The 27,355-nt window shown below is 39.5% G+C and overlaps 2 protein-coding genes across 12 annotated transcripts in view; one reads left to right on the forward strand and one right to left on the reverse strand.

The window, feature by feature from the left end:
- The window catches only part of cpxm2 (carboxypeptidase X (M14 family), member 2), a 172,389-nt gene extending 168,251 nt beyond the window's left edge, over positions 1-4,138 (forward strand). For 3 of the 11 annotated variants that reach the window (XR_011345306.1, XR_011345304.1, XR_011345309.1), the window contains 2 exons: positions 1,708-1,943; positions 3,380-3,463. Coding sequence is in view for 1 of the 11 variants with exons in the window: in XM_069899755.1 (XP_069755856.1) it covers positions 3,380-3,480 (101 nt within the window). In the remaining 10 variants the exon portion in view is untranslated. Of the gene's footprint in view, positions 1-1,707; positions 1,944-3,379 lie in introns of all 11 variants that reach the window. The other 8 variants (XR_011345305.1, XR_011345308.1, XM_069899754.1 and 5 more) reach the window with 5 other exon arrangements.
- On the reverse strand, positions 3,143-27,355 carry gpr26 (G protein-coupled receptor 26). The gene is made up of 3 exons (XM_069899763.1): positions 26,688-27,355; positions 21,807-21,920; positions 3,143-4,151 (listed from the first exon to the last, which is right to left on the reverse strand). Exons 1-3 carry the CDS (start codon positions 27,353-27,355, stop codon positions 3,902-3,904), a joined length of 1,032 nt encoding a protein of 343 aa, XP_069755864.1. The 3' UTR covers positions 3,143-3,901.

Consider the following 27,355-nt stretch of genomic DNA (forward strand, 5'->3'; position numbering starts at 1 on the left):
ACATTGACCACCGCCAGTGGGCTGATATCGCCTCAAACCGTGTATCTTGGCGCCTCACTGTTTGGCGGGCAGCAACCTCCTTTGAAGAAGACCGCAGAGCCCACCTCACTGACAAAAGGCAAAGGAGGAAAAACCCAACACCCAACCCCAACCCACCAATTTTCCCCTGCAACCGCTGCAACCGTGTCTGCCTGTCCCGCATCGGACTTGTCAGCCACAACGAGCCTGCAGCTGACGTGGACATTTACCCCCTCCATAAATCTTCGTCCGCGAAGCCAAGCCAAAGAAGAAGATTAATACCTAATGCTTCCACCTTCCTTACTAACCTCTTATGGGGGACTTTATCAAAAGCCTTACTAAAGTCCAAATAGACAACATCCACAGCCTTCCCCTCATCAATCTTTTTAGTAACCTCCTCAAAAAACTCCATAAGTTTTGTTAGACATGATCCACCATATACAAAACCATACTGACTACTCCGAATCAATCCCTGTCTTTCCAAATAGTTGTATTAACCATCTCTAAGAACAGTTTCCATTAATTTACCCACCACTGACTTACAGGCCTAGAATTACCAGGTTTACTGCAGAACAACATGAGCCACCCTCCAGTTCTCTGGCACTTCTCCTGTGGCTAGTGATATTTCTGTCAACACCCCCACTATTCCTTCACTAACCTCCCTCGGGTTATTTTTACTTCTCCTGCCAAAGCAGCATCATTTTTCCTTTTAGCCATTCCAATTTCCTTCTTAAGATTGTTTTAACCTCCTTATATTCCTCAAGCAGTTCATCCTTTCCTTGCTGTTTATACCTGTTGTATACATCCCTCTTCCTCTGATCCAAGTTCCCAAAAAGTTTTGAAAAGCAAGGCTCCCTACAGTTATTTGCACCAAACTTCTTGGGGGACTGAAGAGAAGCTTCTTAAAAATACGAACTATAATTTATTCATCATAGCCATGCAGTTAACATTTTATTAGATGTTTAGAGACCTGTAGGAGTGTGATAGGTTATTGTTTATACCTCAGGACTAAGGATTGAAAATTATTTTCGACCATCATAGAATTTAAGTAATATTTTAATTTGAAATTAGAACAAATATAAATTATCTAGAGGTAGTTGATCTAGCTTTATTTCAAAGAAGTTTTGCAAATGCCAATGATCCTCTTAAAGTTGGTATAATAAAGAACTTGGCAGATCAGTTTTCTTCTGTATTGGTCTATTTTAACCATAATAAAAACAGAAAATGCTGGAAAGACCATCGAGTCTGTTGCACTGACTGAAAACCTGGCAATTCAGGCAACATTTGTGGAAACAGTTAACATTTCAGGATAAAAGTTCCCAACCCTGAAGGAACAATCGAAGAATAAAGTCGACCTGACGAGATTTTAACTTCAACTTGTCTTCATTGACTTCCCATACTAACTACTGGAGAATTTAAAGGACATTTTTTTATGAGCCATTATTGAGAAATCTGTTTTGCTTTGGACATTGAGCTCTTCAGCAAACATAACAATATTGCAGTTCCTCAGAGAAAAAAATATATCTCTTGAAATTGTCAAAAGTTCATCCACTGGAATAAATAATCGCAAGGCATAATCACGAATATCCATCAAACAAATAAGCTCTACCTTCTTGCAAATTTGGTATTTATAAACGTCTCCACAATTTTGGACACTTTGCAATCTATAACTTTGGTTATTTTCTGCAGATTGATTTACTGACAAGCCAAACAGTTTGACATGAGAACATACTCATTAAGAAAAGGAGAGCAGAAAAACTGAGAGGGCTAGACTTACGGCCACTTTCTACTAGTATTAATATCAAGACTTACACATGATCCAGCTCTAGCGTCAATGTCAGATGGCAGTGGTATCTGCCAACCAGCTCTTGTGGAACGCAACTGTCCTTAGACTAATCTGGTTTGCTGTCATCATGTCTCTTATGGTAGGAAATCTGCCTGTTGATCCCTCACCACTTGAAACCAGACCTCATACAAAGACAAAACAAGGATTCTTTTAAATAACACTATATTTTTCTTTTTTTTAAAGTCTGAATGTTACCTGTGCATGTGAATATCAAAGATGTTCAAAAGGCTTCAATGGCGTCAATCACCTTTAACATGCCATGAGCCTCACAGTCCATCGAGCCTGATGATAACAATGTTAAGCTTATTGTCATACACATTGTACAATGTGCATATGCTCCAAAATTCTTACTTGCTGAGCTGAACAAGTACTTGTAAACTGTTTGAATTAAATTTAAAAAGAGCATAAATACATAAGATAACTATAAATATTCACAGTAGTTGTAGTGCAAAAAAGGATGATTTTCAATAGTGCAGGCAGGGTGTGATGGGTGTACCAAGGGGAGCTTAAGTGTCTGACAACTGTTACAAAGAAACTGTGCTTGAACCAAAAGATTTTTAGGTTTCTGTACCTTCTGTCAGAAGGTAGCAGTGAGAAGAGGTTGTGACCAGAGTGAAATGGAGATCCTCAATTATTTTGGCTGTCTTCCTGGCCCAGCCGCTGCGCTGTGTTAGCCATGCACAAGAGCTGGGAGCTTGGCTCCCAGTGGAAGAGAAACTGAGGGAACCACTTGGGAATAAATAACACAGCATGAGGCAAGGCGAGCTGGGATTTCTGACACACTTTTTAATGTAAACCTATTTCTAGATTATTTCTTTTCAAATCAAAACCTTTAATAATTTTGTCAGCAAATATGTTAAGTATTAGTCACTTTAGTGATTTATGGTTGCATCTTTAGTTGATAAGTGGAAGCTATATGTCAGTATTATCATTTATATCCAATATTAGACCAGAGCTGAAGAGTGGATCTAATTTCCCATTTATTCATCAATATCCCTCCTGGCTAACTTTTTCTTACTGGAATATCTGACAACATTCAATTGTTCTCACAAAAAGAGAAAAATAATGAGTTCTGACTAGCATTTATAATGATGTTGCATTTGTCAGAGCTCAGTGACTCAGACAGTGAATCTGGAAACTGGAATCTGCACTTGTTTTATTGAAACATGGAAATCCAGAATCTGTTGTAAGTGGTCAGAGAACACAGTCTTAACTGTGTCAAATGAGAATTTTTTAATGCAATTTATTCCATAAAGTCAATGAAAATTTAACACCGAATTTAAAAAAGCATAATTGAAATTTAAACATCAGACTAAATCGTACTGAAAAGCTCAAGGGCCTAATGATAATAATTAGTGTGTATGTTTTTAAATGTCCTACTTTAGAAAATGATAAGAATATTTCATTTATTATGATTTTTCAGCATGTCCATTAATCTATGTGTTTTTTTTTTAACAATCTTTGCTTCCTGTGAAATGTTAGCAAATTAAAGGTTTTTAACTTTTGAATTTGCAGTCTGCCAGAGTTCTTCAATCACATGTGTACTTATTCATGTCATCACTCTGACTGGATGGCACACATTTTCGACAGAATACCTGATAGCAATTAATGTTTAGAACACCATCCTACATCGCCAATGAGTTCCTCAAGTTCCCAGAGAGGAAATGGACAAATAAAGTTTTATCTTTCAGCATACCGTAATTGATACTTTGATGACCTACGTGGTTGGAAGTTCAGCTTTAACTAACAAGGAAAGGTATTTCATCCACTAACATTTTTCAATTACAGTGTATTCATACCTGCTACCTGCCCACAGACTTTACTGGGGAGGCTTTAGAGAACTTTACTGAAAATACATGCCAATCATTCAAGAACATTCAAGAGAACCAAAAAAATTATTATTACAAAAATGTAAAGGTGATATGTACTAGTCTTTCCTTTAAACATTAATCAAAATATTGTCTAAAGTAGTATAAAGAAGATTAAAGTCAAAATTTCCATAACATAAATTCCAAAGAAAAATCCAATTAGACTGTTCTAGTCATGAAATGTATTTCCATCATCTGTTGGTACAAAATTACTGTTTTGTGTTTCACCTGTTAATGCAGAGGAGTTTAAGGAGCTTCTTTTCAGCAATCTGTTAATAATGTCCATCCATGTCTTCTTATATTGATGTCGCAGCAAAGAGTACACAAAGGGGTCTGAGACAGCCTTGCTGTATGCCAAACATTTGGAAACAACACCCCAGTATGGATTGATTGGTATTGACTCAGATAACTCCACCAGCCTGTCAAGAAACAAAATGTTATCAGGAGTCTTCTGCAGCATATTTTAAGAGATTACACTCCAGCTTTAAACCTGTAACCAGCTTCTTTTCAGTCAAATGCTTTTTACCTCAATAAAGACTTACAAAAAAAAAAGGTTCAGCTTACTTCACATGGTTTTGAAAATTAATTCCGGCCATTCTGAATAGTACTGCTTATAGGAAAAGACACATTTTGTTAGCTTTGCCTTCATTGAACTAAATGATATATTAATTACAAACCTAGCTGTTGAAGGTGGGGGAAAGGCCTGAAACACATCAAGAGGTTTTTGTCTCTTACTGCTTCAGAGTGCTTGTAACAATGGTAACAACTCAAGCAGGGTATTATGACAGTCTCCCATTTTACGTGGTTATTCGAAAAAGAAATTGCAGCTATTTATAAAATTCGTTGCAAATTTTGCTAATCTTTCTTTTCAGGTTGTGAATACATATTGGGTGGCATTTATTGCTGAGTTATGTGACAGGACTTTCATTTTTGTTTCCATTGGATATACAAGCTATAGGTTGCATCCTTCCATCATTAACATGACAAGCAACTAAGGGCATAATAAGCATGTTCCATCAACCACCTCGCCTAACTTCAGATCGTCCAACCAGCCTATGTCAGGCGGTTGCCTAAATTCTTCACCTTGTGTATAACTCTTCCATAAGTTTGTATTATCTCAGTAACTACCTCCTGAACCAAAATCCTGCTCCATCTTGATATCTATACATTTAGGTTGTAATGTATCTACTGCTTTGGTCTAGCTTGAGCCTGAATATTAACACCCATTGCAAGGTCACAACTAGAAATTTCTTTGACTCAATGCACAATTTCCATATATTTCTACAACCCATCTGGATTGAACGTGCCACATGAATCTGAAGTGATCTTACTTTTGTAAGGAAATGCACACTCACCATTGTAAACTTAAGGAGCAGATGATTTTCAAGAGGAATTTTTAAAAATGATATCTGCAAATCTAATGGGAGTGTATGTATTCAGTCGAACTAAGCCAACCTGTGGACAAAAATGTTTTTGAACTATTGAGAAATTTTATGAAAAAGTGGAAAAATGAAGGAAAAGCTGCTTTTATGCTCCAATATTGCTTGAGCAACTCAGACATTTTGAAGATTTATATTAAACTGCAAGAATCCAAATCTCATTAGTAGGTAAGGATCTAAATTAAGTTCAGATTTTACCCCAAGAATAAGGGCTATTGTAAGAAATTACCTTTCAACATTGATCATAATATCCTACTTGATAAGCTCATCAAGAAGCAACATTAAAGATAGCCACCATATACCTTCACCCCTTCTTCAATAAACCAAAAAAACACAATTAAATTAAGACCTTGGTTATTTCAGCAGATAAGAATGTAATGCAATTGTTCAACATTCCTTTGCTAATGTCTTAAATTAACATCTTCATTGAATTGCCTTGAGTTTTGAGAGTATCAACAAAAGCTCAGTGAAAAGTTGCATCTGCTATTGAACGAGTTACATGAGGTCAACATTTTCTCTTGAGATGATGCACTTTAAGGAAGTAAGGTAGGGAAAGGGTCTGAGATTGGTGCTGAGTTTGGGAACTGTGGGAGAGAGGGAGAGGGACTGATATCTTGATTCCATTCTGGTGAGGATGGATGTAGGGGAGAAGCGTTTGGATCATCATTTGGGGCTGAAGGTCAAAATGTCGGGGGAGGCCAAGGTTGGTTGTGTTTCAGTAATCAGAAGATTTGTGTTTGAATGAGGGTGGGGGATAATTAGTGGTAATTTGCCATGCCTTGTGTCAGAGTTGGTATTGATCATCACTGTTTTAATTGTACCTAATTGACTCGTTATGTGCACGGTTTCATAATGCCAAAGGAAATGGGCCAATGACAATTTTTCTCAGGCAAAATATTTCAGTAACAATTGGGTCTAGAGCAGTGGTTCTCAACCTTCCCTTCCCACTCACATCCCACCTTAAGCAGAGCACTTATGGCCTAGGGATTGCTTAAGGTAGAATGTGAGTCTAGGGGGGCAGTTTGAAAACCACTAGTCTAGATAAACCCATTAGACCATAAAACACAGGAGCAGAAATAGGCCATTCATCCCATTGAGTCTGACCCACCATTCAATCATGTGCTGATCCATTTTTCCACTCAGCCCCACTGCACAACCTTCTCTCTTTATCCTTTGATGCCCTGGCTAATCAAGAACTTATCAATCGCTCTCTTAAATACACCCAATGATTTGGCCTCCACAACTATCTGCGGCAACAAATTCCACAGATTCACCACACTCTGGCTAAAGAAATTTCTCTGCATCTCTGTTCTAATTGGATGGCTTTCAATCTGAAGTTGTGCCTTCTTGTCCTAGATCTCCCACCATGGGAAACAACCTTCTACATTTACTCTGACCATGGCTTTCAACATTTGAAATGTTTCAATGACAACCTGCCTTATTCTCCTAAATTCCAAGAGCCGTCAAACATTCCTTATATGATAACCTTTTAATTCCCAGAATCATCCTTGTGAACCTCCTCTGAATCCTCTCTAACGCCAGCACATCCTTTCTTAAATGAGGAGTCCCAAACTGCTCACAATACTCCAAATGAAGTCTCACCTGTGCCTTATAAAGTCTCAACAACACATCCCTGCTCTTATATTCTATTTCTCTTGAAATGAATGCCAGCATTGGATTTGCCTTCTTCTCTGCTGACCCAACCTGCAAGTTTGCCTTCAGGGTATCCTGCACGAGGACTCCCAGGTCCTTTTGCATCTGGAAATTTTTTAGAAAATAGTCTGCCATTTATTTCTTCTACCAAAGTGCACAACAACGTACTTTCTGATACTGTATTTCATTTGCCACTTGTCTGTCCATTTTATTAATCTGTTTTAAGTCCTTCTGCAGCTTACATTTCCTCAGCAGTACCTGTTCCTCCACCTACCTTAACACCATCTGCAAACAAAACCACAAATCCATTCATTCCATAATCTATTCTAAATAACTCATATACAACATATTGACCCTAACACTGACCCCTGTGGAACACCGCTAGCAACCGGCAGTCAACCTGAATATGATCCCTGTATTCCGACTCTCTGCTTCCAGCCAATGCTCTACCCTCACTAGTATGTTTCGTATTATACCATGGGCTCTTATCTTAAGTAGCCTCATGTGCGACACCTTGTCAAAGGGCTTCTGAAAATCCAAATACACAACATCCACTGCATCTCCCTTGTCCAGCTGGCTTGTCACTTCTTCAAAGGTTTCCAATAGTTTTGTCAAGCAAAAATTTCCCTTAAGGAAAGCATGCTGGCTTTGGCCTTACTTATCATCTGCCTTCAAGAACTCTGAAACCTCATCCTTGACAAATGACTCCACCATCTTCCCAACCAGTGATGTCAGGCAAACCAGTTTATAATTTATTTTCTGCTGTCCCCTCCCTCCTTCAATAGTGGAGAGATATTTGCAATTTTCCAGTCCTCCGGGATCATGCCAGAATCTATTGAAAAATCATCGCCAATGTCTCCACAATCTCTACCTCTACTTCTTTCAGAACCCAAGGGTGCAATTCATCTTGTCTGGGAGACTTATCCACCCTTTGACCAGTCAGCATTTTGAGCACCTTGAAATAGTAGCAGCACTCATTTACCTTCCCTGATACTCTTCGACATCTGGCACACTGCTAATGTCTTCCACAGTGAAGACTGGAGCAAAATACTTTTTAGCTCCTCTGCCATCTCCATATCTTCCATTATTATTTCTATAACATAACATATAACATAACAATTACAGCACGGAAACAGGCCATTAAGCCCTTCTAGTCCGCACCGAACCAAACACCCCTCTCTAGTCCCACCTCCCCGCACAATGCCCATAACCCTCCATCTTTTTCTCATCCATATACCTGTCCAATCTTTTCTTAAATGATACAATTGACTCCGCCACCACTATTTCTCCTGGAAGCTCATTCCACACGGCTACCACTCTCTGAGTAAAGAAATTCCCCCTCATGTTACCTCTAAACCTCTGCCCCTTAATTCTTAACTCATGTCCTCTTGTTTTAATCTTTCCTCCTCTTAACGGAAATAGTCTATCCACATCCACTTTGTCTATCCCTTTCATAATCTTAAATACTTCTATTAAATCCCCTCTCAACCTTCTACGCTCCAAAGAATAAAGACCTAATCTGTCCAATCTCTCCCTATACTCTAGATGCTTAAACCCAGGTAACATTCTGGTAAACCTTCTCTGCACTCTCTCCACTCTGTTTATATCCTTCCTATAATTAGGCGACCAGAACTGCACACAGAACTCCAAATTAGGCCGCACCAACGTCTTATACAATCTCAACATCACCTCCCAACTCCTATATTCCATGCAATGATTGATAAAGGCCAGCATACTAAAAGCCTTCTTCACCACCCTATTCACGTGAGTTTCTACCTTCAGGGAACGATGTACCGTTACTCCTAAATCTTTCTGCTCTTCTGTATTCATCAATGCTCTCCCATTTACCACGTATGTCCTGTTCTGATTCTTCTTACCAAAATGAAGCACCTCACACTTATCAGCATTAAATTCCATCTGCCATTTTTCAGCCCTCTTTTCTAAGCAGCCCAAATCCCTCTGCAATCCTTGAAAACCTTCTTCATTATCCACTATTCCACCTATCTTAGTATCGTCTGCATATTTACTAATCCAATTCACCCCCCCATCATCTAGATCATTAATGTATATAACGAACAACAATGGGCCCAATACAGATCCTTGAGGCACACCACTGGTCACCGGCCTCTAACCTGACAGACAATTATCCACTACCACTCTCTGGCCTCTCCCTTTCAGCCAATGTTCAATCTATTTGACTATCTCAAAATTTATACCTAAAGACTGCACCTTCCTAACTAACCTTCCATGTGGTACCTTATCGAAGGCCTTACTGAAGTCCATATAGACAACATCCACTGCGCTACCCTCATCCACATTCCTAGTCACCTCTTCAAAAAATTCAATCAGATTGGTCAAACATGACCTTCCTCCCACAAATCCATGTTGAGTGCTCCTGATCAGACCCTGTCTATCCAGATGCTTATAAGTACTATCTCTAAGAATTTTCTCCATTAATTTACCTACCACAGACGTCAAACTTACAGGCCGATAGTTGCCAGGCTTCCTCCTTGAACCTTTTTTAAATAACGGAACCACATGCGCAATGCGCCAATCCTCCGGCACTATCCCCATATCTAATGACATTTGGAAAATTAACGCCAGAGCCTCTGCTATTTCCTCCTTCACTTCTCTCAATGTCCTGGGGAAGATCCCGTCTGGTCCCGGATACTTATCCACCTTTATATTCTTCAAAAGCCCTAAAACTACATCTTTTGTAATCTCTATATTCCCCATATTTACCCAATTTGCTTTTTTTAATCTCACATCTCCCAATATCCTTCTCCTTAGTGAATACCGAAGAAAAGAAACTGTTCAATATCTCCCCCATTTCTCTAGGCTCCACACACAGTTTTCCGCTCTGATTTTCTAAGGGACCAATTTTGTCTCTAGCTTTCCTTTTACCATTAACATATTTGTAGAACTCTTTTGGATTAGTTTTCACCCTGCTTGCCATAGTTTCCTCGTACCTTCTTTTAGCTTTCCTAATTCCTCTCTTAAGATTCCTCTTACATTCAATGTATCTTTCAAACATCTCCTTAACTCCATGCTTCTTATATCTAATGTACGCCTCCCTTTTTCTTCGAACCAAGTTTCCAATATTCCTTGAAAACCACGGCTCTCTCAAACCTTTTGCCCCTCCTTTTAACCTAACAGGAACATAAAGCTTTTGCACTCTCAAAATCTGATGTTTAAAAGACTTCCATCTCTCTACTACATCCTGCCCATAAAACAAATTGTCCCAATGCACACCCTGCAAGTCCTTTCGCATCTCCTCAAATCTAGCTTTTCCCCAATCAAAAACCTCAACCCTTGGCCCTGACTTCTCTCTTTTCATAATGACATTGAAGCTGATGGCATTATGATCACTGGACCCGAAGTGCTCGCCAACACTAACCTCCGTCACTTGACCCATCCCATTTGCCAACAGTGGATCTAATACTGCTCCTTCTCTGGTTGGCACCTCTACATATTGTTGTAAAAAACTATCTTGCACACATTTCACAAACTCTAACCCATCCAGTCCTTTCACAGAATGTGTTTCCCAATCTATATGTGGAAAATTAAAATCTCCCATAATTACAACCCTGTGCTTATCACAAATATCTACCATCTCCCTACAGATTTGCTCTTCTAGGTCTCGGTCCCCTCCGGGTGGTCTATAATACACCCCTACAAGTGTAACCTCTCCTTTCCTACTCCTCAGTTCCACCCAAATAACCTCCGTGGATGTGCCCTCTAATCTATCCTTCCTCGGCACCGGTGTAATATTTTCCCTGACAAGCAATGCAACCCCACCTCCTCTTGCCCCTCCGACTCTATCACACCTAAAACAACGAAACCCAGGGATATTCAGTTGCCAATCACATCCCTCCTGCAACCATGTCTCACTAATCGCTACCTCATCATACTTCCAAGTATCAATCCACACCTTCAGCTCATCCACCTTTTTTACAATACTCCTGGCATTAAAATATACGAATTTCAGAGATTTCCCAATTTTTAATCCCTGTTTTCCCTCATCTTTAATAACAACATTATTTACTTTTCCTGCCAATTGCCCTTCATCTTCTTCCAGAGCATTTCCCTTCTCTATCACCTGCCCATCCATATTCAAATACATACTACAAACTTTCTTTGTTTGCATTCTAACCTTCTCCTTACTGCTCTGTACTATTTTGTTCCCTCCCCCCAACCATTCTAGTTTAAAGGATCCTGAGTAGCCCTAGCAAATACCTCTGCCAGGATTCTGGTCCCCCTGGGATTTAAGTGTAACCTGTCCTTACTGTACAGGACACATCTCTCCCAAAAAAGGTCCCAGTTATCCAGAAACTTAAAACCCTGCCCCTTACTCCACCCCTTCAGCCACGTGTTAATCCTCCACCTCATTCTATTTCTATTCACACTGTCACGTGGCACAGGGAGTAATCCAGAGATTACCCCCTTTGCGGTCCTTCTTTTTAACTCCCTACCTAACTGCCTGTACTCACTTTTTAGGACCTCTCCAGTATCATTTTCCAGTGATCCTATATCTACTCTTTTACACTCATATCTTTGCACCTTGAAGAAGCATTTTGTATCCTCTGATATTATTTGCTAGCCTTTTTTCAGACCTCATCTTTTTCCCTCCTTACGCATTTTTAGTTACCTTCTGGAAGTTTTTTAAAAATTCCCAATCCTCTATCTTCCCGCTAAGTTTTGTGTCCTTGTATGCCCTCTCTTTTGCTTTTACATTGGCTTTGACTTCCCTTGCCAGCCAGTTGTGAAATTTTTCCATTTGAATATTTTTTTTCAGATTTATTTTTCCTGCACCTTCCTCATTTCTTGTAGAAACTCCATCCATTGCATCTCTGCTATCCTCCCTACTAGTGCCCCCTTCCAATCTACTTTGTCCATTTCACCTCATGCCACTGTAATTTCCTTTGCTCCACTGAAATACCAATGCATCTGACATACTTTTTATGTTTCTCCTTGTTAAATCTCAAATTGGACTCAATTATATTGTGATCACTGCCTCCTAACAGTTTCTTTACCCTAAACTCTCTAATCACCTCTGGTGCATTACACAACACCCAACCAGTACAGCCAATCCCCTAGTGGGCTCATCCACAAGCTGCTCTAAAAAGCCATCTTGTAGGAATTCTACAAATTCTCTCGATCCATTCCCAACCTCATTTTCCCAATCTACACACGTGTTAAAATCCCCTATGACTACCATGACATACTGGAGATCAGTAATTATAGAGGTTTGGATTATGCACTCAGGTCTCTGGGTATCTGAGGTACCTGAAGGAGAGCCAAGTGAATGAATTTTGTAAACAGGATGTACCTGAGTCAGGACATCAGTGTTAGCCTGAGGCCTGCTCTGGAAGACTAACAAGGTCAGACTTGAATTAATTTTTAATTAAGTGTTGTGCAATTAACTTTCCAGACATGAGATAACCTGACATTAAATGATAGAAAGACAGAATATGTGGATCAATTGGTGATTGAAACTGGGGATACATTTAATTGAATGATCCGTGGATGAGTTGGTCACAAGCCAAAAAGTAACTATCTACATTTCTTCCATTCTTCCACATAATTCTGCAGTTTGGAGAATGCTAGGTAGTTTTTGCCACTTCTGACACGGAATCTATCAACGGAGCAAAAGGTTTCAGCATCTCCCCAGTACTTGAGTCAGACTATCCACTTGTATGACTCGAACCTGATTGGATTTGGAAAGAGAAGGCTGCCTCCTTGATTTCAGTGGAGGAGATTAAAATGGATTCAAGAGTCACTAAATATTTTTTATGTTTCTAACTTTTTAAAATAGAATACGTTTAAGAGGTTTGTAGTGCCTCTAAGTATGAGGTACATTACTTAGTTTTATCAACTTTGAGAGCTGGCTAAGCCTAGGATATGGTTAAAATTACAAAGTACCTGGCAGTAAACTCGTTGCCAAACTTTGTTCTAATGCACGTGATGTGATAGGATTAACACTCGGAGGCCATGTTTCTATACTAGAACCTCAGCTAGTTTGTGCTAGATGATAAGGATCTAGTTCAGAGACTGACAGTGATCACAGGAGGTTGAATATCAGGCATCACACTGCAATGCTCACTACCTATGACCAGAAACAAGTAGCTTGATGAGACGATGAAATCACCTTTGTTTCCAGTAAGGATCAAAGTTCACATGCATCACCTACAACGCAATATTCATGCATTCCAACAATCACTACACCATGCAGAAATCAGTAATACCAACAAAGTCCCCTGGTAGGCTACAGTCCAGAGTGTCTCAAAATTGGTCAGTTTGCTCTGAACACTAACTTTACTCTGCCAAATTAAAATTTGGGGTAGAAAAATGCAAATATTTGAGCAGGTAGTCAAGGTAGTCACATGAAAAGCAAAGAGCAGTAATTCAACTGGCTGAAGAAATTGTTCACCTATTATATTTCTCCTCTATTACCTGAGCACTCTCTTCTCCATTAATGTCATTCCCCCCACCCCCAGCAATGGGCATAGATTTCAAACATACTCTCTGTAGAAGTGGTGGAAGCCAATTCTTAATGATAATTTTTTGAAGGGATTCAGACTGATATTTAAGGGTAAGAATCTGTGGGGTTAAACATTACTCCTCTTTTTGAAAGAGCATAGCTAAATCCATCTGTCACCTCTTCTTTGCATCTAAACTACAGCTTATTTTTAATTAAGGATGATTTTAAAGTGGGGGTGCTGACACTGGTGCAGTCCTTGCAGAGCAGGGAGCAGAGACAAGCCCTGTCCCACAGGGTCCTACTCCCCAGACCCAATACCAACAGCTCCGTAGTGGCTTTGAACGGCTTGTTAAAGGAGCCGATGGCGTTTCTTTTAAAAATCTAGCAACTACGGGGTTTGTTCCCCAGATAGTGTGCCTGTGCAGGACAGAGTCCCAAGAGAGGGGCTGCAGTCTCTAAGGGACTGGCACAGGGCACCAGAATGGGAGAACAGCCCTGTTGGGAAGGAGAAGCCTAAGAGATGATCAGGTGACCATGGCAGCAGCCTAGCGAGGGGGTCAGTGGCTGAAGGACCCCCCACACAGGTTGCGGACTGTTGGTGGCCCTCGGTTGAAGGATTCACACAGGTGGGTGGGGGAGGGGCTGGTGCTGGAGACGTGGGAACCAGGTATTGGAGCAGAGATTCAAGAGGGTGCTGAGAGCAAGGAGGGCTCCCGAAGGGCCTGGTCACTGAAAGTTTGGATCTGGAGCTCGAGTTACCAAAGAATTGAATAGGAGTCCGTGCGGCTGCCGAGGCTGCAGGACCACTGGAGGTGAATCCACAGACACTCTGAAGGGACTCTCTCTTGATTCTTTATCTCCTATTGTTAGGGGTGTCGGGCAATGCTCATTGTGACTCTTTGTTTGCCTTACGGCAGACAGACATTGACATATATTATGCATATTACAATTATTTTGTGACAATTTAAGGAACCTTGAACCTAATTTAACCTGAGGTTTTGGCCTGTTTAGTTGGTGGGCCAACTTACTGTTTGTCCAACATGAGTTTATTCCCATATACATGAGTACGGTGTATAGATGCAAAATTTTTGGAAGAGTTTGCAGAATTTTAATTTGCACCGGACATAATGAGAGATGAACATTTTTGAACTGAGTTGATCATTTTCACGTGAAATGGACTGATATAAGATCTATCCAATTTTACCATGAGTTATATTCTCAAATTGTTGAGTTCAAGAAAATAATGAAAAAAAACAAGATGTGATTTAACAGACACTAATTATTTTCTCCATGATTAGTGTTGGGATGTAAGAAGTAAGAAGTTTAATTGGCTATCTTACAGCAGTAGAAATGCAAACTTAGTCTAATCAAAAGGAAGGAACAACATTTTCCAATTAGAATGATAACATTTTACACATTTGAACAGGCCCTTCAGCCCAAATGTCCATGCAGACCAAATTGTCAACATGAGCTAGTCCTATTTAACTACATTTGGCCCATATCACTCTATCTACGTACCTGTCAAAAACTCTTTTGCACATTGCAAAATTACCTTCCTCTATGATTTCTGTCTCACTCATTCCACAGTAAACCCCTCTGTGTGTAAAAGGTATTCCTCAGAGCCCTTTTAAATTTTGCCCCTCTCAACTTCAATTTATGCCTTCTTGTTTTAGAGTCCCCTACCCGGGAAAAAGACTATTTACTTAATCTATGCCCCTCTCATGATTTTATGTATCTCTATAATGTTCCCCTTGAGGTAGTAACAATAATATTTATTGTTATGCATCTCAATTCTAAGTCCGAAATAGAAGGCTGAACTTAAATTCCTCAGATTACTTCCTACAGTGGAGGTTCAAAGATCCTACTTTTGGTGATTTGAATTCAAGCTTCTGAAAAGACAGCAGATTGACATATGCAAGCTCCACATGCTATATTTACAAAGCCCCAATCCTTTTCCTGTTTGGTTAAGTCTATCTAGAAGGCAATTCGAGACAAAAAGAGGTTATTTGTAGTAGGTTTGATTGTTTCCTTATAAGAACACAAGAAAATAGAAGCAGAAGACAACATGGGTTTTCAAGCCTGACCCACCATCCAATACAATTCTTACTGATCTGCACTGGGCCTCAAATCTTTTTCACGCCCCAAACTCTCACTACCCTTATTTTTCAGAATTCTATCTATCTCTCCATTAAATGCTTCTAATAAGCTGACCTCCACAATTCTCTGGACCAGAGAATTCCAGAGATTCACCCAATTCTGTGAGAAGACGTTTCTACCTACCTTGTGACCATTTATCTTGAAATGAATTTCCCTCATTTGAGATTCTCTTGCTAGCAAAAGCACCCTTTTGCTACCTTATAGGTGTTCTCCTTCAATGTACTAATCTCCTTATCTTTTAAAACACAAAAATCTCTAGACATCGTAGCCAAAGTAAAAACACACCAAGCTGGAGAAACTCAGCAGTCAAAGAGTGTCCTTTATATAGCAAAGGTAAAAATACAAAACCGACGTTTCAGGCTTGAGCCCTTCATCTTAACTTCCTTCGTCAGTCAAGGTTGGTCTGTCCCCTCCTTAGAACTTTTACTTCACAGTGGAGTATATTTTTACTGGTAGTTATGGATTATGCCCACAAATGTTTCCCACTGTTTATCCATTGTCTGGCCTGTTGATTTACTTGTCCAGTTCACTTTAGCCAATTCTATCCTCATTCCTTTCTACTTTCCCAGATAAGAATTGTCATTTTAGACCCCAATAAGTCGAATGCTAAATGTTATCAAGCTGTGATGGGTTAATCTGAGATCATTTGTGAAACCTGCCTCATACATTACTAAAAACATCCAAAATACATTGTCCCTTGTTAGATTTCACAATGTATTGCCTAAGGAAACTAATCTAAATGTATTCTGTGAGTTCAATCATGAGGCTTCCATTTTCAATTTTAGTTACCTAATTTACATACCATAGAGACTAAAATCACTCATATTTAATATCCTATTTTTTGAGGTACATTCTTTCCTTTATCATTATCTGTTTCAATGCAACCTATAGCATTTCTTTATTTTTGTTTGCTGAGCCAATAGTAACAATTTTGACATATTTCATCTCATGTATCGAATAATTTTGAAAAGTGATGCATTGGCATCGATTTTCTGAATGGAAACTCAAAAATGATTAGATATTTAATTTCATAAAAATAAAACAGCCTCAGGAATTCCCCTTCCAGAAATTTAGCTCCTATCTTGGAATAGTGGTCCTGGTATGGAACAACTAATAGGAGGATGGTAATGTATCTTTGCAATGATGCAATACAATAAAATTGTTAGGTTTCTCTGAAGAACCAATAGGATGCATGTAGAATAAAACAGAACAGTGCAGGATAGGAACACGCCCTTCAACCCATGTGTCTACTCTGAACATGATGCTCAAAGTAAATATTGACTGCTGCTTGCAACGTGATCCATATCCCTCTATTCCAGCATATTCATGTGTCTATCTGGAAGCCTCTTAAACACCATCTTTCCCCATTACTCCTTCCACTCCCTGTGTAATACACTTGCCCAGCACATATAACCATATAACCATTTTATGGAGTGGAAACAGGCCATGTTGGCCTTTCGAGTCCGCACCGGTTCACTGATTTTGTGTGTCTGCTTTAAATTTCACCCATTTCTTTTCATTATAAATTTCCCTCATAATAAGCTGATAAGATATTTATGTATATTTATTTAAATTATATCTGTATGTATATATGTGATTACCATGTGCTGTACAATGTTTGTGTGTGTGTGTGTGTGTTTCTATATGTTGCTTTTTCTACAACATTTGAACACATTTTTAGGGTGTGAAATTCAGCATATAGTTGAGTTTTTTCTTAATTTTATGCTGCAAGATTTCTTAAGGTACTAGGCTGTTTTTCTTATGTTATAAGTTGAGGGAAGGGGGAAGGAATAAGGGGAGGGATGAAATACTAGACTGTAAATTGTATTGCGTAGCAAGAAAATATTTTGTATTGTTTTCACTTGCACGAACCTTTGAAAATAAAATATTTTTTAAAAGATTTCTTATGAACATTATTAATTCAGGTAAATTCATGTTCAAAGATTGAATTTTGCTTCATAAACAATTTTTTATAGTTTGACAGAAGTGCGCTCAGGATCATTTTGCCCGCTCAATGCTTCATGTATGAGGAGGCCTAATTTCACCAGATTTTATGTGTTCCTTGTTATTTATTCACAAATCAATGAAAAAAGGCAGAGAATGGAGAAAACATCCACTGTTGAGAGATGCTGCTTTACTTACACAGCAGTGTACCAATATTAATATTTGGGGAGAATTTATAAGATTTAGAGTAGGTCACATACATTCAGACATTTTAAAACAGATCTTATTTGAAAGACTGAAGAATTCACATTGCAGGATCTCTGGAGAATGTAAGCACCTTTCACAAGTATTGTTTACCTAAGATAACAACTTGAGAAGAAGAAAGAACTCCTGTTGTTTTGCTGGAGAAGGTGGGGGGGTTTTGCAAGTCACATGCTCTCTTTGGAATTGCAGTTGGAAGAGAGAGAGAGAGAGAGAGTTGAGTTAACAGCTCAGTCAGTGTGTGTGACACTGACAAGTAACTGAAAAGTGCAATCCAGGAAAACTGTTTGAAACTGATGAAAGCAAGTTCCAGAGCAGTAGATGGCTGGAAGTGCTATCTGTATGATGTTTCTCTTGAAATAGAAGAAGGAATGGAACTCTGTGCTAGCTTGAAGAAAGAGGTTACCATCTAGAAGACCCTGCTGGGGCAAGTTTCATCAGCGAGACCCTGAGGTGACTAGTGGTGGCACCTCAGTTGTGGAAATCCTGGAGCAACAAATATCTGTCTCTGCAAACCCTACAAGAACCTTCCTTAGCGGTAAACATTTACCTTTCAAGCACCAAGCCTGGTGAACTTTATACATGTTAAATTCTATGCACAGTATGGTGATTGCCTGCAACCAGAGAACTTGGAAGAAGGAGAAGTGAGATTGAACTGTGAACCAAAGAACATTTCTTAAATCCACCTACATACATTACATACACAGCACTTAGAATTAGAAAGGGGGCGAATTTGGGTTAGTTAAGAATAGAGTTAAGTTAAAGTTTGATTCTATTTTCATGTTTGAAGTTGATTAAAAATAACTTTTGTTTTGAAAACAACTTGTCTTGGTGAATGCTGGGTTTTGGGGTCTCTTGGGCTCGTAACAGTACGTAGAGAATAAGATGGAAAAGTTGTTGAGAAGTGGGCAAAATGGTTTTGTTTAATGATTCAGTAATGTGTCCACACAGCATAGCCTTCTGATGCATGCCAATATGATCATGTTGATCCAAAGTTGGTGAAGTGAATGAATTTTATCATCTCCCTACATCAACATACAAAAAGTGAATTATTGAATCTAATATTTATGACACAAGGCCATTCCTCATTGTCTTCAGGCAGTTTGATGAAGAACTTTTCAGTTTAATTTTCATTTCCGAATCTCAGTCATGGTTCATTAAGTAGATTTCTAAGATGAGGACTTTGTCCTCTACAGTTCAGATTCCAGTTAAACACAATGTGAGAATATCCCTCACTGGCTCACTCTAATCTTTCCAAAGTTACTCGAAATCTAATGATCCTGATTATTGTCTTCAGTGATGAAAATGTCTTCTCTCTATCTACTCTATCTAACCACTTTCAAGTTTTATACACCTGAACAAAATCTCCTCTAAGACTTCTCTGATTAAAAGACCAACCTTTCTTTTGAGTTAAAATACTTTTTTTTTAACTGCTCGTGCTCTAATCTAGTTTCCTCCTTGTTGTGGTTTCTCCAAGTCTGTAAAGTATGTCTCAGTTAATATTCCTTCTTGAGCAGCTCTATTCCATCTGTCCTGTTATCTCCAGGATCATGGTAGTGGCTACCAAGGTCCCCACATGGTTCAATTTATTTCCAATTTCTCAACTTTTTATTGTCCAAATGCACTGTACTTCATGATCCTTGGTTATGATTTCCGTTCCTAAGTACTGACTGCTGAATAGCTCAGCATTTCACTTTCAGTTTTATAACTGGGAGATATTTCAGCCAGATCGAGGTACCAAGGAGTATGTTCTCTCATGGATAGAGATATGGAGAGATACAGTAGAAAAACAGAACCTTTGGCTGAACCTATTTTATTCTCCCCACATTCCCATCAACTCATCCCTGCCCTACACTAGAATCACCTACGCAAGGAGCAATTTACAGTGCAAAATAATCTACTAGGCTCTATGTCCTTGGGATATGGGAGAAAAATAGAGCATCTAGAGGAAATCTATGTGGTCACAGGAAGAATGTGCAAACTCCTCACAGGCACCACCTGAGATCAAGATTGAACCCAGACAGATGGAGCTCCATCAGCTTCACCGATGTGCTTCCTCCCAAGCCATACCAGAAGAAATTGTCAGGTCTTGGGCAAAATGTCAAGGTAATGTTACCCAGAGCTGAAATGAATTCTTGCATTGTGCTCCAACATCAACTTTGGGACACTGTGGACGTTATATCCAGGGTTTACTCACCTGAAACTGTGGAAAATATAATCAGTGTGTTCACTTGAGGTGGGATGATTATCAAATGCTGGAAAGGCTCATTTGTTTATAAAGGAGAAGGCTGAAGAAGGCCGGGTCTAAAACTTGAATGCACAATGCCCCAGTGACCATCGCGGGTCTAAAACTTGAATGCACAATGCCCCAGTGACCATCGGTAGGAAGTAATACATCACAAATAAATGGCAAACTAACTGAATTAGAAATACATAACTGGGAAGCCTGAAGCAAGAACTTCCAGCTAGTGAGCTGCAATGAAAGACTGAGCAGCTGAAAATATGTGGATAGTTTGAGGTGGGACAATTACAGTTAAGGAGTGAAGTGAGTTCTGTGCCTGCACACTGAACCCCACAAACACACAAAGTATCTTCGAGTGAGTGATGCTTTAAACGAAGGATTCACTTAGCTGATTCGGTGAAATACATGGAAAGGTAACCAGGAAATCAATCCTAATTATAATTTGAAAAAAATTAAAATTTGTACTCAGTTATTTAACAGCAACAGTGGCGGCCTGTTGTGCTTGATGAGTGTGGTTAAGCTTTTTATAAGTATAGACGATAGAGCATCTATTAATAGTTTTAAAGAGCAGCAATCACCTACAGAGTATTTGGTCACTCCTGAATTACTTGTGTGAGAGTATTGTTTGCCAGTTATATTCCCCTGCACCTTCAAAGGAATTGTAGTGAGTACTGCTGACAATTGATATTTACACATCCATTTATCACTAGTGACCAAGAAATAATTGATCCCCTTATAAGACTGCACAATGAGCTCAACAGTGGAGAGACAAAATAACTGATAACAGATGCCATCTGTTATCACAGCAAAGCAGTCATTCAACTAGCTGTAAAATAGAGCAGTTTCATGATCTATAGGTAGTTTCATCTCACCCATGTACATAATATAAATCCCATCTCTCAGCTGATTTAAGAAATGGTCACACGAGCAATACCTGAGCATTGCATTTATGCAAGTTAAACAAGAAAATCTGTAGATGGTAGGGTCAAGGGCATTACATCGAAGTGCAAGTGTAGAAAGTCAGCAGGTTATCCAACATCCATTGGAAGTGAAAAGGAAGCATGTTTCACACCTGTGCCCTTCGTTGCTCTGTTTTCTACCTATTTTTCCAGATTCCAGATGAAGGGCTCAGACCTGAAACGTTGGTTGCCTTTTACTTCCAATGGGTGCTCACAGCAGGCTGCAGACTGCTGGAGACTGGCTGAAGGGGTACCTGGTCTCAGAACTGAGATGCGAGAGGGTGTCGAGGGTGCTAGAGTCTTACTGATCATGTCAGAGGTGTGCATCTGGAGCTCAGGTTTCTGTAGGCTGTGTGGCTGTGGAGACTGCGGAAGCACATGGATATTCAGTGATGCTGGGAGGACTCCTTTTTGCTTCTCTTTCTCTAGCTATAAGGGCAATTTCTGTATCTATATCTGCCTTATAGTAGACTAAAGGAAAGTATGCATAAATCTTCTTGAAAATTTACTGCATAACTTAACTTTTTGCCGATCGACACCTAATCAACAGTTTCAGCAGGTAGAGATTTCAATCCTCTTTGTCTGACAAGCAAATTTGCAATATTCAAAATTTGTCTAAGAGCTAATTCACACCAGTGCAAATACTGTATTTGCCCCAGGTAGATACTGTGAGTATTATTTAGAATCCTGCCACTTTATTTCTATTGAAATAAGCATGAAACTGTTTTTTATGAAAACAGATATAAGTACATTTCCTTGACTATATAAAACGGAACCAAAAAAAGTTGTGAAACTTAAAAACAAATATGTGAAAGCTAAGTACAAGGAGCTTTGGACTCTAATAACAAAGACTGATTTCTATATCTACTCTACTGTATCAGATGGCTATCAATGTGCTGCATAATTGCTATAGCATTAGATTACATGATATATCACACCTTGTAATTACATAAGGTGCAAAGCACAGTATAAAGGTACCGATGAAAGTACTGATCTTCTTTGTTGCTCTTTGTCTTCTCCGCTTCTGCTCTTCTAGGCATCGTTGCCTTACACTGCAAAGAAATATAGATAAACAACTATACAGGAACTAAAAAATCTGAATCACTTGCCTGTAAAAGTCAAAGACATAGAAAATTTGTAGGTTTATTTTTCTGGAAGGCAGTCATCCAGTAGTAGTCTCAAAAGATTATAATATTTTCTGCTACAATATCACTACTGATATAAAAGTACCAAGACAAGGGTTATTGTCTCACAAAATGTTAATATATAAAAATAGATAAATTCATTTCAAACATTCTACCTAGGTGATCTCAAGAGCTGACAGATCAATATATTATTCATAGTCCAATCATCATTCTGCAGTAGCAGGAAGGAGTTACAAATAAATTTACTCGACACACAATTATTTAAAGGTGTTCTCTGCCAACATTAGCTCTCTCAATGTAATGGACCCTCAACCCATCAATGACCATACCTCTCTTTTCTCTCACACATTCTCAAATTCCCAAATGTATGTCTATCTTCCTGATACTTCTTATTTACTTATTTTAATTCAAGTTTCAGCAACTGTGACAGTACTAATTCATTTCTGTTGAAGTCACTAATGACATCCTATGTGATAGTGGCAAAGGTAATTTATCCCTCCTTATCCTCTTTGACTTGTCCCTCCGCCATTTACCGTTGGGATTAACATTCCCATTCCAATCTTTCCTATCCATTCATAACCACAGAACTGAACCACAAAATCCAATCCCCTCCTATTTTTCATCATCCAAAAGCATGGTATTAATTGTCACACATACAATGACAGCATCAAATTTTACTTCACAACTGCCCATCTTGACCTTTCCACTCCCTCTAAATTGTTTGGTGGTTTGCTTGTCTTCTCAAATCAAATCAAATCACGCCGTTCAGCCCCCCCGGGCTTCATTCACCTTCTTCCTCCGACCAACTGTTTGAATCTGAATCAGTCTGTACACAAACTTGGTGACTTTTTGACCCAAGATCACTTATTTCCACCTGCATAATATTGCCTTGCCATGGCTCACAGTTCTTAAAACCTTGAGTTACCTCTAAATTGGGCTAGCCTGGCATGCTTGTGACTGGTTTCCAATACTTAACGCTTCAGATACTTGAGGTCTTCCCAAACAATGCAGTCCTTGGGTTAACCTGGATTAATTCCCATTCATTTATCATCGCTGAACTTTCTGGCTCAGTATCAATTCTGATTCAAATATGTTCACCCTTGTGTTTAAATCTTTTCACAGGTTCATACCGTCTATTTTATGTAACTTTCTTTCACCCTCTGACATATCTGCACCAGCTTAGTTCTTGCCTCTTAGCCATCCTTGAATTTAACCATTCGATCACTGGTGGCCACGCCTTCAGCTGCCTCAGGCTCATCTCTGCAGTTTTATTCCTAAACCTCTCAACAAAGGTAAATCTTTCATCCAGTAAGACTGAATTGCCACACTTCTCTTTGACCAAGCCTTTAGACTTTTCCTTATTTGATCCAGTGACTACTTTTGTGTCTGCAATGCTCTGTAAAACATCTGGGGATGCTTTTGCAATATTAAAGGAATTATATAAATGGAAGTTGTTGCGATCAGTGCATGTAATGGCTGGGACGGATATATCTGTAATTATAACATAAAATAAGTAGTGGCTAATTTATTCATAGGAGTCCAAAGTAAGAGGTGTGATTTTAGAAATTCCAATACTTGCATAACAAAAACTACCAATATGGCTTTACATGTAATCACTCACTATAGTTTTTAACTATTTTACATTTGAATAGTGTGATCTGGTTTTTAAAAAAGAGCCAAAAATCTCAGTGCTTGTCAATGTGTCTGCAGAAAATGATTTTTTCCTGTTATGCGATTCATTCTAATGAGTATTGAAAAAATTATGTGGTTCCATCTATATGTAATTTATTTCACTAACCATCTAAATCGATAAAAATAGTTTTTGCCATATAATGGCTATCCTTCATTTTGAGTTTTCACTCTGAATAGTGAGTTGCAGGTTCAATTGTCTTTTTTTTGGGTGTTCCAATTTTTGCAGAACATGCCTTTAGCTTAAAATCCAACAGATAGATTGATTATAGATACATAGATTGGTAACCATAGGTTGAACCAAATGTGGCTTGCCTTGAAAATGAGCTTTTTTTCAATCCATGATGGAAATGTAACTAGTTGTGGACTGCAGCATACCCATCAATAGTTAGACCCAGGTGGAGTTTTCTATCATGCCCTCATCAATGCAAATAGTTGTGTTATAAGTTATTTCAAATGCAAAAACTACCATATGATTTACAATCCAAAACCACAATGTTAAGTTTTGCATGACCACTGAAATTATCCTGCACCAGTAGATTCCTCTGATTCATCACCATCCTTATTTGATATTCTCAATTAGACGAGAAAGCAATTTAAACATTGAAAGAATCAAAAAGATCCAAGGTACTATCGTCTCCCTGGCAACATCTCAGGTTGTCTTAAACTTGACATTGGTTACAACAGTGAACTGAATTTCCAATTCAATATCATCTCCATCACCCATTCTGTCCATTTTGAATTGGAGGTTCCCACACAGCATTATACATCTCAGTTCCTTCATTAATTATTTTGTTCTTTAAGATGCAATGGGGGAAATGTTGGAATCTCACAACTTATTGCTTTGAGAAGGTGGTATGAACTTCTGTTGTGAACAACTGAAACCTGCATGGCAAACTTGGGAAGCTCTAGGATTTTGCCCCAAAGGTGATGACAGTTATAATGCCAAGTTTAGAAGTATGAATTGTATGATGTAGTTCCCATGCTGCTCACCTAAGTTATGAACACTAACCCTCAAAGCAAATGTTACTTTCCACTTAACGGCCAGGAAAAAGGTGCATCATTATCCAAAGAGTTACAATTGAAATATCACTATGTTATTATTGGCTGCTTTCCATGCTTCTGACTTTATGAACGAGGAAGAGTCAGTGACGCACAGCAGGTGAACACATTCTAAATTCTGCCTCCTGCAATCTATTTCACATGAAGGCTGGTTCACCCATCATAATTGTGGTCATTGAGTAACACAGCCTTTTAATCCACTATCATTTCAATTTTGACACCCTCCTCCTTGCATTCCAGACCCTCTGTAGTCTTTCTCCTTTGTATAGAGCAAAGCCTCAGAGGGAGTACTGTCTGGTACAGACGGAGCACTATCTGGTACGGACAATACTCCAGAGAGTTGTTAACTCAGCCAGCATCATCACGGGCACCAGTCTTCGCTCCAACAGGTCATCTACAAGATGGAGGCTTAAGAAAGCAGCTTCTATCCTCAAGGTCTCCCACCACCCAGGCCATGCCTTCTTCACTGTTACCATCGGGAAAAGAGGTTCAGGAAGCTGAAGATGAGCTCACATCAGCACAAGGACAGCTTCTTCCCCTCTGCCATCAGATTCCTGAAAGAACAATGAACCACAGATATAGCCTTACTTTGAATTTTTCTTGCACTATTTTAAAATGTATTTTGTAAGGTGGTTTATATAAATGTTTGCCACAAAACATGTGATGCTGCCACAAAACAACAAATTTTGTGATGTGTTCATGACAATAAATTCTGATTCTGATTGTATCCTCCAGCTCTATGAGACATCTTTGCAGCTCCTCTTGGCCTTTCGTTGTGGTAACTTGAATTACTTCACTGTTAGTTAGGTCTCTTCTTACAGATTATTGAGGCCTCCACCTCTCCTTAATCCTTTCTACATGTGTTTTCCGTCTTCTAGAACACTGCCACTTGGTTCAGCATAAATTGTTACTTGCTTTCTTTCCTGTGGAGGACCTGGAAATATGCTTCAGAGCTTAGATAAAAGCTAGTTATCACTTACAGTAGTTACATGCCCACTTAACTGGCAGAATTATTGATGTAAGTCAATGCCTACAGCATTGTTTCTTAAGTTCCAAATCAACAATTCATACTGCAACAAGAGTGTCTAAAAATATTCGTACGTAGCATCGGATTCACCAGGAAAAAAAAAGGCAGTAAATATATACCCCGATTTGTTTTGGAATCTCCCTTTGCAATTTCCGCAAAAGACATCAGTTGAGATCATGTTGGAGCGAATCATGACAGAGCAACGGCATTCCCAGGACCATCGTTCAGAACTCCCCAAACCACTATTGCACGTTTGAGTATTGCCTTGAGCAACATGACTTCACGCATTTTGAAACATTATTACCTTTCTCTTTCAATTCACAGGACAGAAACTCATGGGTGGAATAATTCACAGGGAAAGAAGCCGGAGAATCGGCGTATCTTTCACCACCGATTAGACCTTTCAATATTGGTCAGTCTCAATTCTATTTACCAAAAAAAAGGTATTTAAAAATATTTCGGCTTTTGGGAGTCATGTATTCCCCCTCCCCCATTATCCGTTCTCCAAGTGGCAACGTGCAAACCATTACAGTGTATCTTTTGGGCTCCATTCCGGTAAAAAGGTGGAACGCGGATGGGGCACGGTTACGTCAAATGACACAGAAGCACATCATACAAAATTAACACAGCCCACTCAATCGTCCTATTTAACCTTGCTTCAAGTTTCTCCAGTGTCCAGCCCGGTCAGAATAAAACGGGCATCCGAAATCACCCTTCTTGTTGAGCGCGTTCAAGAATTATTGAAAGAAACTTGTTTGTATCCGAATGTGGATACACTCGGAGTCTCGGACAGACGCCGGAGATTGGGGAGAACATTGAATGTGGGCATGACGAGGAAATAGCTAAGTTATCCCCGTAAATTCCGGCGAGACTGCCCCATGGACTGGGTCGCCTACCTTGGATGGATGTCCACGAGTAACACCAGGGTCTGCATGGTAATCACGTCTATCCTCTTGCAGTGAAATCGCGCCACTCTCAGCACTTTCAGGTAGGTGAAACACAGCACCACGAGCGAAAGGAGAAAGCTGAGGGTGTGAAAAACTACTGTAAAAACCACAAACTGCATCCGGTCGTCCGGTCGGCTTTGGCTGAGGGTGCAGGAGGCATAGAGGCGGTTGTATCCGACCCAGGACAGGCCGATCGCGACCACGGGGAAGCACAGGGAGTGGAACCACGTGTAACCCAGCATGATGGCAGCGTCCTTGTAACGCATCTTGGAATTATAACTCAGAGGGAACACGACAGCAATCCATCTGTCGGTACTGAGAGCAGCCATGCTCAGCATGGAGTTGGTGAGCAGGAAAGTCTCCAGGAAGCCCACGATTCGGCAGAAGGCGTCGACTCCCGGCTGCTCCTTGCTGATAATCCCCACCAAAGTCAAGGGCATGTTCAGCGCTGTCATCAACAAGTTGCTGAGGGTCAGGTTGATGATGAACATCCCAGGGACCTGCTTGCGGATCTCGGCGCTGTAGAGGAAGCAGATCAGCACCAGGACGTTGGAAAGCAAAGACACGACCATCAGAACTCCGACAAAGCAAGACAGGATCACCTCCCCCGTGCCCAT

The sequence above is a fragment of the Narcine bancroftii genome, chromosome 10 (genome assembly GCF_036971445.1).
Source record: "Narcine bancroftii isolate sNarBan1 chromosome 10, sNarBan1.hap1, whole genome shotgun sequence".
Taxonomy (NCBI): Eukaryota; Metazoa; Chordata; class Chondrichthyes; order Torpediniformes; family Narcinidae; genus Narcine; species Narcine bancroftii.